Raw genomic sequence first — 15,172 nt, forward strand, 5'->3', positions numbered from 1 at the left:
CTATCAATAATGGTATTCTGAACAGTGTAACAGATGGGATTAAGTCAGACCTGTAATAGGTGTTGTCAGTGCAGGGCTCATGAACCTGAACGATGATGAAGACATGTTGGAAATGGGAGCGGATGGACTTTGGAGTGAAAGGCTGGGCTCCTGGCTCCTGGAACACGATTGTCACGATATCGTTACCGATATGTCGTTTCCTCAGCAACTGACGACACAAAACAGGGACACAGAGAATTTATTGAACAAGCAGGTCAGAGTCATTACAGTAAACAAACAGGAGACATGTCATTTCAATCGATTTAAATGGTTCTCTTTTAATGTTTTTTGTGTGCATGGTTTTGGTGTAATTTCGTAGTTGATTACTGCAATGGTTATATTGAAACTACATTATTTATTGTATGAAGTGTAAACATTTGTTGATTATATGTACTGTATTTTCTTTGTCTAGGCAACAACTAATTGGGATCCAAATAAACAATAAGCGAATAAGCAAAATAATAGAAATCCAACCATCCATCCATCGTCAACCGCTTATCCTACATACAGGGTCACAGGGATAATAGAAATCAAAACTGTTAATTTAGCAGCACTGAAGTCAACTACCTAAAGCTAAGCAAAACAAAATAAATATTAAAATAAGCAGCTGTAAGTATTTGCAAGGCCATGATCAAGCTATTGTTGCTATCGTTGTTAGTGCAATTCAATTCTAAAAGAATAAATAAAAAATGTACTGAGAGATTGCAGAATTAATTAAACATTAGGAAACTTTTTATGACTTCAAAAAATACCACTTCCTTCAAAACAAAACAAAAACTAGAATCCCAAGCTGTTGACGGCATAAAGTGGCCAGATTGAAGAGGTATCTCACAGCTTTGTCACGACCATGTTTTGTTTAATTTAAACCTTTAATCTATATTAGTATGTCATGTCCAGTTTCTTTGTATGTAACAGCAAACAGGCTTAAGCCGCAGACTGCACATAAAGAACTGAACAGGAAGGCGGCCTGAGAAGCGACAGTGAATCATGGTGGGAGTGAACACTGGGGGGCAGGATTTTTATTTCATGCTTGTTGCGGAGTACAGAGGCTTTTTCTAAAACATTTACTAAAGCATGGCAGTCTCAACAGAGATGGGAAATGAAAGTATGAAAGTTGTAACAAGACTGATGCAATTTCTTTAAGAAAAGAGGTAAAACATTTGAGAAAATTCTGTGATGCAGAGATGATGCAGGAGTTTATTTTACCTGTTGTGTGTTGTTGGCCGTGTAGGGCAGCATAGTCGACACATGAAACATAATCTCATAGTCCTGGTACCGCGTGTAGAGGGAATGTGTCCCAGTTGAGTCCGCTACACAAGGACAAGACACACAGAAATGCACACATCACACAAAGAGATGTAGCTGAATTCAAACTGTCACAGTCAGGGTGAAATCTGTCCCATTTGCTATTCTGTGCTGCTCACTGAAGGGAAAACAGCTCTCAGATAATCAGCAGCGACCATGCTATTTTGCAGGCATTACTCAGATTACATGTGGCTAGATAGGAGTTATCTTAGGCTTTCAGTGGTGCACTGATGCCCTTCGGATAACAGTCCTGTGACAAGGTGAGATCCAGCCAATAGATCGGGTGTGTGGGGTGTGTGTTTTCAGCTCACTCTTGTTGTCCAGCTGAGCTCGGTATTTCTCCCAGCCCTTCAGGCGCACCCGCTCCCCGAGCAGATCCAGAAACTCCTCGAACGCTGGCCCCGAGCTCTCGTTGTTGTACATGTCTTCCTCTGAGCTCTGCCCGGCCCGGCAGTACATTACCCCGACCTTTCGCTGGAAGTTCAGCTACATTAGATGACAGAGAAGCACAGAGTTTGTAATCATCCTTGCCACACTGTTAACTATGCATAACTATACCATCTTTTTATCCAAAATACTGGGACTTTCCATCTCATAGGGTTTCCTCATCATTTGACATATTATTTCACATCTCAAAAAGCTTTTTTGAAAAATGTCTGTTATATAATATTATACACCTACACAGCATACATTACACTATTAACTCCATTAATCGCTGTCGGATTTTTCAGGCTGCTCAACGCTTCAAGAGAGTTTATTTTGTCAAAGTTGTTCATTCCTTTTCTGAGGAAGGGGGACCTGGAGGCTATCTGGAGTAGGTGGGTTTAAATGTTAAGTAGTTCTGCAAGTATAAAGGGCCATACAAATAACGTTTCTATTCACATAATAGGGTTTAATATGTGATCAACAAAAAATAATGTGATAGTTTTTGTCGCAGTTTCTTGAACTTTTGAACGTTAAATCTCAGTTTTTTATTCTATTTGAGTGTTTGTCAGACAAAATAAGCAAATTGGGCTCTGAGAAAAATGAAAAGTGATTTAAATTGATTTAAAAAAAAACAAAAAAACAAGGACACAACCTGATTGACGTCAAAAAGTATCACCAGACAACTACATGGTGACTACATGGTGGAGTCACCATGGTGGCAGAAGTAGCTGAGGGAAGAATATACATAGATGTTATGGTGGGCTGCTGTATTGTATTGTATTGTATTACACTGACAGGTGTACCAAATAAAGTGGACACTGAGTATTTATAGAACAGATATATTGGATAGTGCAGTATTCACAATGTCAGTTTGTTAACAAAAATGTCCTGACCTTTGAAAAACCTTTGCTGCTGTTTGTCAATATCTGACGTCCTGCAAAGCTTTCTGTCTGACACATGCAGCAGTCTTCAGTGTCAGCAGAAGCAGACGTAGCCTTACTCACCCCCTGTTCATCCAGCTTCAGCAGGGTGTCCCGGACCTTGGGGGAGTTTGAGGCCAAGCGAAGGCAGTGCAGGTTCAGCTCGGGCATGATGAACTCCAGCAGCCTCTTGGGAGACAAGCCTCTAGGGGTCGTGTGACGGGCGGCAGAAGGCACTGACTCCTCAAAGATGGAACCTCGCAGTGTCTTCATCTGAGGAGACGATTCACATTTATCACATCCAATTGAATCACTTTTACCACACACTGAACCCGAGGAGAGCATTGAGGTAGAGAAAATGCAGATTTACCTCTGTGGTGCGAAAGATGATTCTGTAATTGTACTGAGCTCCGCTGGATCCTTCTTTCTCCTCTCGACGGAAGCTGATGGCCACTGGACCGAGGCGATCGTCCATGCCGAAGAAATTCTGGTGTTCTGTGATGACAATACAGTCAAATAAATACAAGTGGGAAGAACAATAATGGAAGTGCAGCACCGGGTCAAAAAACTGTGACAGTGTTGGGGTTAAAATATGACCCTCATAAGGGACTGTGTGAAAATGATTAGGGTAGGTTGAATCTTACATTTCATTTCCAAATACTAAATTAAGTAGTTGCTAAATAAATGGTTATTACAGCAACCAAGTAAGTGGACCGAAAACAAGCTGCTGACAGGTCTGTTAAAGAGCAACTTCATTAACTGTGGCACACAAAAAAGCTATTTTTGTCTGTTTCCTTCTACAATAAACTTTCACAAGGCTGAAATAAAATATAAATCCCGGTTGAAAGTTAAAAGAGCATTCCAAACAAGTCAAACTATATTACAGTTTAGATTACAATCTATTTTCCTGAAAATATTCTTTCAATTGAAGAGGTATAAACAGAAACAATTAACACTGACTTGCACTACACATACCTTTCATGTAGAAATATTTGCGATAGTAATGGGCTCCCAGATCTGCATGCTCTATAAAGTAGTTGCTCTTGCCCTGCTGTTGGACATGACTCTCTCTGGGCTCCTCCAGGACCGACACTGCATCGTTTGGGGTTCGCAGGCTCGACCAGAGTCCCCGCCTCTCCTGGGATCTGCCCAGACCCACCTGCTCTTCTCCCCCCGTCTCATTGCGGAAGTGGGGGCAGCTGAGTAGGAGCTCATTGTCATTGCCATCGCCTTCGTCCAGCAGCAGCGACTGCTCGGGGTCATCTGCATTCCCCCCGTTGCCTCCCCCGCCCTGTGCAGGTGAGGATGGGGAGGCTTGAGACAGGGGGCGCAGCTGGGAGGCGGCTGAAGCCCCTGAGGTGATATTCTTTTTCCGTCCAATGCTGTCTCTGTTTGTGGCTGCCTCGGTGAGGTCAAACAGGATGCTCTGAACATCATAGTGGGCAAAGTTCCTCACCCAGGCTCCACCACCAATGTTGTCATACGGACCTGGTTGAGGGATCTGAGGGGGCACAGGTTTGGTCTTCTTACTTAGACCTTCAGGCTTCGGTGGCTTGGCAGGTTTTGGGGAGTCTCCTGTGGAAACAGACAGCCCCCGAAAAAATCCATCAGGCTCTGGAGGATTGCCCTGCAGTCCTAAAAGCAGGAAAGGGTCTTTGAAGCGGAGGGCGTTTGGACTCAGGGGCCCCTGGTCGTCAGTGCTCAACTCCTGGGCTTGACTCTGTCTCTCCAGTGAAGATAAGCTGCCATATTCCCTGTGTAGCAGCACACCTGAGTCGCCCTGAGCCCCTGCACCCACCTTCTCACCAACTACTCGAGCTGCTTTGCCCACTGCCTTCGCAGATGAGTCCAAGTCACCTAAGGTTACATCGCTGTTACTTCTCTGCATGATGTGACCCCGGCCCACCGACCTCAGGTTCAGCCCCACACGGCTCGGAGTGAGGCTGTCTCCATCAGCAGCTCCATCCCCCTCCCTCCTGGGCGGCCACTCCACTACACCTGCTTCCCGTTTTGGGTCAAAGTTGACGGTGGCAATAGGCGGCCGCATGTTCTGACGGCGAAACTTGCGGATGAAGAGGTCATCTGACTGCATGGTGCCTGAGAAACCGGGTCCAATAATCTCTTCTCCACTCTGATCCAGAGCTTCCTGCTCTCCCAGTTAAATTTCCGTCCTGGTCTCTATGGTGCTGGTGTGAAACAGGAACACTGTGCACGAAGATGAAAACCCACTCTGAGTGAAAGCAACAAATATAGTCCTCATTCACACCACTTAAGATGGTTGAACTTCGTCAGCCCTTGAGCTCTCATTGATGCCTCTGTGAGGTGCCACACTTTGTTACCTCAAGTCAACGAGTTCTTAAAGAGCGTAAATGAGGAAGATTGAGGAGAATATTCAGCTGTGTCTCATTGCAGGGGTTTGTGCGGGTGTGCAGATGTGTGTTTTGTGGTACTCCAGTTGCGGGGTGCTCCTTCATGCGGAGTAGGGATGAAAGGATCATCACTGGAGTCCGACTCTCTGTCCTCTGTGTAAGAGAGGCTCTGTCTCTATCAACCCTTGTAACATGGCATCCATTTGTCTGCACTCTTTAGTGCCTGCTGCGTCTCTTTTGGTCTGGTACTCTGGCCACCTGTAGGAAAAAGGAAGTCTTTTTCAACATCATCTTTCCCATCATCCACCCACACTGCTATTATCTTAATCGACAGCTTTATATTCACCCCATAAGTGCTTGTCAAGGAGTACACAGAAACACATTGTGGAGAGGAATGGCTCTGATAAACAAGTATTGAATTCCAACAATAAAGCAACAAGCAGGTCTGATGTGTGTTTTATTGTTGAGAAATGTCTTGTACCTCTGTTTTATTTCATTATTATTCTTTCCTTTATACACTTTCCGGTCTAAAGTTTCCATAAATAGTTCCATAGCAGTATAAAAAATAAACCACATCCACCCTGCACACACTCACAATAGGCAGTATTAACACAGGGGAAAGGGCCTTCCTGGCTTACTGATATTGCGCCAACATACAAGAGAATTAAGTGTGAATTGTCTCTTACCCTCACATACGTTCACACATAAACAGATACCGTTATGTTAGTTCACTCCTGCGCCAGTATTTAGAAGAATATGTAAACAATAACAACAGAAACATTGTTAATAAATATAGGATTTTGGAACAGACGTTAAGACTGTCAAAAGCAACATCTTTGTGCTAGAGTACGGGGCAGTGTGCTTCCCTTTTTTAAGGCCTAACACAATTCACCGCTTTACGTTTTGACTGCAACTTACCAACAATGTGGATTCTGTTTCAGGTAGAGATCAGCCAGTTTCTGTCATTGCTCGTCGCTGATGTCTTTGACCAAACTGACGTCAATCAACTAAAGCTGAAACCTTTTGTCACTCTCAGTAAGACAGTCTTCCTGTCTGTCTTTTTCACATACATCTCCTCTCTCGTGCTTGCAGCCTAAAGAGCAGGTGCAGTGGTGCAGAGCTGCTGCCAGAAAAGCAACACAAACACACACACACACACACACACACACAATGAAAAAATAGTAAAGTGAGGAAGTCACAAGAAATCTTTGTTTCCCGTCCTTGCCTTGCCTGCTCTCAAACTCTCTCCATTTCCTCACAGTAATTTAGCAGTAAAAAGCCTTTAAAAAGCTGTTGAGTTACTGTTGTCACGACCAGAGGTTATCAGTAGTTTCAATAGTGTGTCAAGATATGCTAATGTGTGTCGAGGTGTTTACATGCCCTAATATCATCTAGAAGACATTCGGTGACACTGGAGGTGCTCACTGTTAGCAGGAAGTGTCGCTGATATTGGATTTAGCCAGTTTCTCTCAAAGGGAGTGGATAAGTGGATTATGTCTGCCCTTAAAAAAGAGGGAAAAAGGCTTGGATTAGGCTTTGCAACATGCCATTGTTTCATGTTGTCTGATGCAGCATTTGATGACTTTCAGCACTGTCTTCAGAGCATGTTTTCTCATTATATCAATAATAATGGTATTGAACATATGGTAGAGAACAACAGCCAAGTTTTTGTTTTGGAGCACTAAAATGTATGAATGCTTTTGTTATATATAGATTATCTATTATACTGAACTGAACAAAATTATAAACAACAACACTTTTGTTTTGGCCCCCATTCATCATGAGCTGAACTCAAAGATCTAAGACTTTCTCTATGTACACAAAAGGCCTATTTCTCTCAAATATTGTTCACAAATCTGTCAAAATCTGTGTTAGTGAGCACTTCTCCTTTGCCATCCACCCTCCCGGATCCCCCCAATACAGTGAAACTGCACATTTTCGAGTGTCCTTTTATTGTGGCCAGTCTAAGGCACACCTGTGCAATACCCATGCTGTCTGATCAGCATCTTGATATGCCACACCTGTGAGGTAGGTGGATTATCTCGACAAAGGAGAAGTGCTTACTAACACAATTTTTGACAGATTTGTGAACAATATTCGAGAGAATTAGGCCTTTGTGTACATAGAGAAAGTCTTAGATCTTTGAGTTCATCTCTTGATCAATGAGGACAAAAACAAGTGTTGCGTTTATAATTTTGGTCAGTCTATATTTGACAACTACTTTGAGCTGTGTGACACATTAATATTTCAAAGTCTCTATAGAAAGGTAAACATGAAACATTTCACGAAAACAAGCACATATTGAAAGAAACAAAATTTACACTTATCTAAATGCTAATACAAGCAGGGGCTGGAATGTGTAGTTCAATTACTGGAAATGGGCAGGATGCATGTTTATGTATGCAGGGCCATAGTCAGGAGTTCAGAAATACTTAAGTCAAAAGTCTACATTCCCCAAGTGCAACCCTACCTAATTATATTACATATTAATTTAACTGTTAAATTATATCTTCTGTAATTGTGAAGCCCTAAAGCATTCTCTGCAATGCCAGGAATGAAACTCTGGTGGTTAGAAAGACTATAACCAGTTATGTATTGGCCTATTATGGTCAAATGTAAGAATACTGACTCAGAATTAGCCTAAAAATAATCCCCATGTGTAATTTCTGTGCAATGGAAATGTCTCCTCTGGCCATTTCATTCCACAAATGTTCAGAAACAATACAGAGGACGTGACCCCGTTGTGCTCAGTGGTGGCTCTGGCCCTGGGATAATGCAGAAAGAATGAGTGCCAAATGTTTATATGGATGGTTAGTTTTACAAATAAGCTGTGGTCATATATGATTGAACAATACGTGTAACATTAGACTATAAAATTACTTGGCTTGATGATGTAATATCCTTCAAATGATCCAAAGATGCTGCAAAAGTGGAGTTTTAACACCTCTAATTCCAGTCTTCTCTCCATCTGAAAATTTAAGACATTTCCGGCCATGTGTGGTTCCCCATCTGACACTCGAGCACTGGTTCACATAGAGCAGCCTCTGTGCACCGTCTATACGGTGCCAAGGGCTGCTTACATTAAAACCCTGCTCATGTTTCTTTCTGGGAAGCTTCAAATGTTCACAAACATAATTACCCATGTGAGCACAAATTATGTTTGTCTATCTGCAGTCATTAGGTGCAGCATCATCTGCATGTTTCACAATATCTTGAAAAAGTGCAGGCAATCAATTTCCTTTGCTGTCTCAAAGTGGGCGTGAAGATTATTGGCAGCAGATTCTTTTTCGAAAATCACAGATTGCCTTCATGTTGTTCCAACATCAAACTGAACTTCCAGGATCTGCCAGGAACACTCCTGCTCTCCATCAACACAGACCATGGGTTGAACTTGGACACTTATCACTCACCACCTTTGTACAAGTCACATATTCCTGAGCTGCTTAAGACCCCCAACCCATGAATCAGTCCTTGTTTCCATAGAAACCGGTCTGGTACCACCCCCTTTCGCTGTGGTATCCAATTACAAGTGCTTAACATTAACGCTGTTTACTCTGAAGATGAAATGGCTGCTCTTTTGTCAAACAAGACTGATATTTGTGTCAGTGGCCTTGGTCATATTCCTCAGAAAAATACAACAAAAAGGAAACAAGGACTAATGAGGTGGAAAAAGCCTGTCGTGATGTAACCGCTTGCTTTTATAACACATGCTGTTGACTAAATAATCTTTTGTCTTCAAATTTCCGTAGCTGGTTGTGTATAGATGTTGTATCCATAGATCTATAGGTTATGGGTTTGGTGTATGCACAGAAATAAAAAACTGTACAGAAAGAAAATGTATTTTCTACAATCAAAGCTGGATGCTTTGCCTAAAAAAATGTTGAAAATACAGGTACAATGGTATAAAATGAGAAAATGTGGCACTCCATCAGGAAACACATTAGCATGTTTTCTTTAGCTATGCTAGCAGCATGGCTCTAGAGATGGCAATGCCAGTCTAATTAGTTTATATCAGCATGCTAGAAAGCTAAATTAAATGTGGCGAACATTTTACCTGTTTCACACCAGCATTTTAGCATTGTCAGTGTGAACAGGTTAGCATGCTGATAGTTTAGCTAAAAGCACAACTGTGCCTCAAAGAGCAGCTAGCATGGCTGTAGACTCTTATTCATGTTAGTGTATTAAACATGAACACATGTAGTTCCTGTGGCTCCTCATAAAGCTACCTGCAACAAAAAGTGGCATTATGCACTTACTGTTACCAAAAGAAAACTGAGGCCAAATGTTAACAGTTGTTGCTGTTTTTTAGGTTCTTAAGTGGTTAGGACTGAATTGCAACCAGTACTGAAGAGGAACCTTGCAGAACTTGGATCACCAAGTTATTTGCATGATTCATATCTACTATGGTGTTTCAGCATCTATCTAGTACAGTGCTGTGTTTTTAAGTTATTTTTCATCTGTGTTTACCACAGTGTGAAGGCAATAAACACATTCTTTGAATCAGAATCAAGTACAGGAACAGAAAAATACTTGGTGGAAGAAGCAAAACATTTTCAAAAGCAATACAGTTTCTTACCATTACTGATGTGTGACGTCTGATCAAATCTTCACCAGTCCAGATTAGTGTTTAAACATTACCACCAGATCCCTTTGAAGAGAAACTGTCCTCTGTCAGTGTTGTAACTATAGAGAAGTGTGTGATACCTTGCGTAGAAGTACAAAGTAAAGAGGAACTGAAGTGTCCCTTTTGTCCCTGCCCCCTCAAGTTTCTGCTCAATACAGTATATATAGGAACCCATTGTTGGTATTTTCAGTATATTTTCTGATGCATGCATTAGCCTGACAATTTAAATGTCAGTGTACATCCTCCCCAAAAAAGCTGTGAAGCTTTATCATTTTAACAACTACCTCTTCATCCAAATAATTTACTACCCTCAGCTCTCAATACAGCTGATTGTAAACTTGCATGGCTTTTGGTCTTGTTCCAGAACAGGGAACAATATCATAACTTCTAACTTTGCGTAACGAGCAGGTTCAGTCTTCAGCAAATACTCCTCACGGTTATAACTGCATGCACTCACCCACATCCACAATGCAAACACATTTCTCCATGTCAGTCAGTGCAGTTGAAAACCATGCGTGACCCCTGATGATCCCTGAGCCACAACTCTACTGGCACATCAACAGAAACTTGACCCTTCACTGGGCCGGTTAGGAGGAGCCACTTAAACACTTTGTATTAAATGGCTTTGAGGAGGAAATGCACAGAATTTAATTTGCTGACCTTTTGGCATGACTTAAATCTTCACGATGCGGATGTTTTGCCAGATACACTTCCCTGATATTTCCAGTTGTCATATGTGTCTCAATGTTTAAAAGTAAAAACCTCACCTAGTCATTCTCCTGCCTTTCATCCACACTGATTGAAGCTAATTAACCCACGATCCAATCATGGATCATAACGTATATACGTAATACGTATGTATTCGTACGGTCAGACTATTTCATATAAACAGGTGTTTTTGACAGGAGTCTTCTCTGCAGTGTTATTCAAGCATTGCATAAATAAATAGAATAAAAAAGCGCCTTCGTGTCTCTCTTCTGCCACAGGACCAGTCCAGGAGGGATGACCCAGACATGCATGCTCTCCAGGATTAAAAAAAAAAAAAAAAAAGCATTCACTAAGAGCACAGGAAGGATGCTGCCCTCCAAAGATCCCCTCGTGGTACCAGAGCCGGTCTCCCTCCCTGAGAAACTCAATAATGCATGTAGACAGCAGTGTTTAATCCTGCGTCTCAGAGCTTAAAACTCTGTTAGCAGCCAGTGGACAGTAATGATCTCCGTATTGTGCTCACATGCTCTAGATAAACTAGGCTTTATTTTAGTGCTGAAAAATCAATTTCTTTGTGTGCTGAGCTCCTGTGTCCACCAGAAGTCAGTGTCAAGTCTAAACCCACGGAGTAGAAAGGAAAATGTCAAATTACACTGTGGTGCAGTGTCATTTTATCTGCTTTTAAGGATTACACGTCTTCGTATACTGTTGCTTGGACAACATCCCTTTGCTCTTTTGCACCAGATATTCTCTGAAGGGCCATTAATGGCCAGGGTAGATGTTTGGTTTGACTGACCAAGGTAAATGAGGTTGACTTCCATGTGAAGCCAGGACAAGGTTAATGGGCCTCTGGTGGACGCTGTCAGGACACAAGCTGAAGTAAGAGTAGAGTTGTATTAAACATACACTGTTTTGGGGAAGTCATGGTCGCTTGACTTATTGTGTACTTGCTCATGCAAGTCTGCGTCCTGTGAAACAGGAAGAGATGACTGACTTTTGAACCCTGGGAGGATGGGTGTCGTCATCGTTTCTACTCAACGCTTCCACACCTATGGCAGACTGGCTGCCACACTGCAGCATAAATTGAGCAGCTATTTGCTTTCCAGTGTTTGCTCACTTTAACCCAGCTCATGTGCTTTTTTATCATAATTAACACTGATGTTGCAGTCATTTGAAGTTATTTAATGGTAAAAGAAAGATTGCATCCTGATATAGACGATTGAGATTTGATCTGTTTTCCCTTCAGGTGACGCTGCAGAAATCGGCTTAACGGATTAGCAGCAATTAGATGCCATCAGTGACAAAAGTTGTGCGCTTACTGCAGCCCTATCAACTCTATCACATCACGCTGCAGCAAGTGTTTAGACTTGCAACTCAATGGCAACTGAAGTTGTGAAATACACCGCAGGCCTCCACATATTAGGCATGCAGTCTTTCAAAGCAGCGGCTTGTTTTGAAATGATGGAGAAACCTGCACTAACACCGGCAACATGCATGTTACTGCACTTCAGTGAATGTTCGACCAGGCGAGTAAACGTCCAGCTTCACAGACTCGCAGTCAGCTGCTGTAGTGTCCTAATAGTTAAAACCTGCCTTGCTGATTCTAAACCACAAGGTCTAAATCTACTCCTAATAGTGATTGATTTTGGGAAATTTAAAGCCTGGCTCAGTCTCACTCTCATTATTGATCCCATGCAACCCTGTTACTTTTGAGATCGGGTTGCATCCCTGCTTTGCTGCAGAATGCATGACACTGAACAATGCAGTGCTTTTAAGAAAGTAAATGTGTATTAATGTGGCTGGACCTGATTCAGAAAATGAGTTCATTCTAATGCCCAACACTTGCTCTAGGCATCCTCAATCTTCCCCACTGACCCCCCCCCCCCCCCCCCCCCCCCCCCCCTCACCACACTGCGGACAGTGAACTGGGCCAAGTCCAGAGGCTGCTAAGTGGATAGTACTGCAGCACTCTGTTTTTTATCTGTCTTTTTCATTCAAACAGTTTGCAAACGTCAGTCTGAGCTATTGGTCCCCAAAGACACATAAGCCTGTAACCCTGACACCTGGTGTTCAATGGGCCGATTTCAAAAAGAGGATAACTGTCAGGGTATCAGGACAAAGGAAAGGTTTTTGAAGAATTTCTGAAAATTTCAGCTATTATTGTGTGGCACTCCTGCCAACAAGTGTGACTATAATCCAGAGTTTGATCCTGCATGATAATCATTCATTTCCCTGCTGTGCAAACAATTCTCCACACACAAATATTACACAAATATCTTCAATACTAGAGTGCATTTCACTGTTGCTTTTTGAATTATTGCTCCAAAGATGTTTTTACCACACTACAGACAGACAGACGTGTAGCATAATTTAAAGAAGTGTTTATTTCCATCACATATGACAACTGAAGCATCACAGTGTAGAAAATGTAAAGCAATCCTCTCTTATTTTTCATGTGTCAGTCTTGTTCCAGCATATGGATGCTAACTGGATCTGTAAGGGTTAGTGTAACAATATGTTAACCCCATCCAAACATGTTTGTATGATGTCTGAAAAAGAGTCATTGATATCTATTTTTCCTATTTCCAAGAAGCTTCAAAAAGTCTGGAAAGGAAACTATTTCAACTAATGGAAATGTTACATGCCTGATCCCTCAAAAGGACAAATCAGCAAAAAGAGTCAGTAAAATGCTGTCTTTGCCTACATCAGCTCTGCTGTATAGCACTGTTGTTATGGTTGTATGTGGAGGTCAAGCCTTCCTCTGGGCTATACAGTAGGATCTCCATACAATCAAATACCTTTCATTTCAAGGAGAGCTGCCCTCTTTTAAATGTGTCCTTCAAAAATTGAAAATAAGTCTTCTGCCTCATAAATTATTAATGAGTCTGGGCAAAAGGGGGGCGAGGGTTACCAAGATGTTAATTATTCATTGGTTGGTTGCTCCCTTGTCCACTCTCGAACCATCGGGGATGCACACACAGACACACACAAACCAGAGCTGATTTGTTATGATTTAAATCTTAGTCTGTGTCGGACTTATTTGTCTCATGTTTTACAGTAAAGCAATATGGTTGAGGTCATATGACTTCAGCATTGCCTGCTTCATTTTCAGTTCTTTTTTTGGCTGTTTCAGTAAGAAGACGAGGTTTGACTAAGAAAACTGTTTGCTGAAATATAGAAGATTCCGACACTGTCACTGGCAGACAGAGCAGCAGATCTAAATGTTTTACAAATCAGTTCATGTAGACATTGTTTTTGTAGTTTCTTTATACTCAAACAGATGCATGATCAGTGAACCTCCCCCTGCAGTAAATGCAAAGAGGAAGTATAATCAGAAGTGCTCCATCTATAGTATTGTCCATATTAAAACCTAACTTCCTCTTGTAATAAATAGAACAACCTTCAACTGAATCACTATCAAACACAAATTTAAGCGCTATTGTTCCTACCGTAACCTACGTGCTGTTCTACCACAGTAAAACAAAGTACTACTATTGTTTGACAGGTTATTTGCCATGACATCAACACTGTGTGCTGGCAGAGCACTGCCACTTCCTGTGTATCTGAAAATACACCTTGCGGCAGGCCATGTGTGCAATGGAGGGACAGGCAGAGAGATTTAAGGCTTGAATGTGAGGTGGTTTGACTGCATGTGTGTCTTTGTGTGCCGTTGCTGACTATATAAAGGCCTTATAGATGTGGCGCACAGTCCGCACAGTGACAGGAAGAGCAGCTGTCCCTGCGACTGCCCTGTGTGTGTGTGTGTGGGCATGTCAGAGAGAAAGGAACTGACCCTCAGCTTTATACTGTAGAGCTAAGGCTCTCTGGTACTCCTCCGTCATCAGTGAAACCAAAAGCTGAGGCAGAGATCCTCTCAACTGTTACCTTTCTTGTCTACTTTCAGAGGAAGAGATGCTGATCTCCTCTGCTTCCTCACTTTCCCTGTTGTCTGTTGAAATGCAGTCAAGTGCGCTAACATTACCCACAATTATTTCTCAACTGAAATATTTTGTTTATGGGAGCAACTCTCTGAAAGCTGTCTTCGGTTTAATAGTGTTGCTTACGATGTGAGGGTACTGCAGAGGGGAAAGGCCACTTCTAAATGGTTGCCATCAAACACACAAGCTACACTGGTTCAGTCTGTATCCATTATGATCTTAGAGACAAAAATCCCCGTCATTATTTGGAGAAATATGTGGTGCCTTTTGTTTTGGTCTGCCTATATATTTTTCCTTTTCTGTTTCATGGTAAAATATGCACACATTAAAAGAATGCTACTATCATGAATATCATCATATGTAAGCAAGTGTAAATCAATGTTGTGCACTTGTGCAATAAAGCTTATTTTAAAAAGCTGAATAGGAGAGGGGCAGGATTATTTGATCCACTGCAACTAGTACCTCTAAATCGCTTGCATCTGCATGCAAACCTGCATTCTTACCTTGAAGCTAGTGTGGCTAGTTACAAATAATAACACATCCAAAAATCACAATTATACCCCTATTTTGTGGGCCTCACTGCACATCTGCACATTATTGGCAAGCCTCTCTCTTGCCTGGTGGCCTTGTGTCATTCACACCAGCGGCTCTGCACCTTCTGACCTACATACAGATGAGCAGCTCATGCTCCAACATGCTATGATGATGCACTTTGCAGGTGATTTACTGTATTTTCTGTGAAGCTATACGCGTAGGCTATGGCCCTAAGAAGGAAGAGGTTCTCTACGTCTGTGGCTTCACACTTGTGAATGAAAACACATTGTGCGTCACCAGGAGACTGCT

General features: G+C 42.0%; 1 protein-coding gene across 8 annotated transcripts in view; it reads right to left on the minus strand.

Moving 5' to 3' along the window:
* The window catches only part of zmp:0000001168 (signal-induced proliferation-associated protein 1), a 33,291-nt gene that overhangs the window by 11,976 nt on the left and 6,143 nt on the right, over positions 1-15,172 (minus strand). For 6 of the 8 annotated variants that reach the window (XM_046039353.1, XM_046039351.1, XM_046039356.1 and 3 more), the window contains exons 2-7: positions 3,666-5,317; positions 3,061-3,185; positions 2,775-2,963; positions 1,656-1,830; positions 1,246-1,349; positions 51-208 (exon numbers count right to left, since the gene is read on the minus strand). In XM_046039353.1, the coding sequence (XP_045895309.1) occupies positions 51-208; positions 1,246-1,349; positions 1,656-1,830; positions 2,775-2,963; positions 3,061-3,185; positions 3,666-4,782 (1,868 nt within the window). In that variant the 5' untranslated portion in view covers positions 4,783-5,317. Of the gene's footprint in view, positions 1-50; positions 209-1,245; positions 1,350-1,655; positions 1,831-2,774; positions 2,964-3,060; positions 3,186-3,665; positions 5,318-5,977; positions 6,177-9,635; positions 9,721-15,172 lie in introns of those variants that run through there. The other 2 variants (XM_046039354.1, XM_046039352.1) reach the window with 2 other exon arrangements.

This window comes from Micropterus dolomieu, linkage group LG23 (assembly GCF_021292245.1).
Source record: "Micropterus dolomieu isolate WLL.071019.BEF.003 ecotype Adirondacks linkage group LG23, ASM2129224v1, whole genome shotgun sequence".
Classification (NCBI taxonomy): domain Eukaryota; kingdom Metazoa; phylum Chordata; class Actinopteri; order Centrarchiformes; family Centrarchidae; genus Micropterus; species Micropterus dolomieu.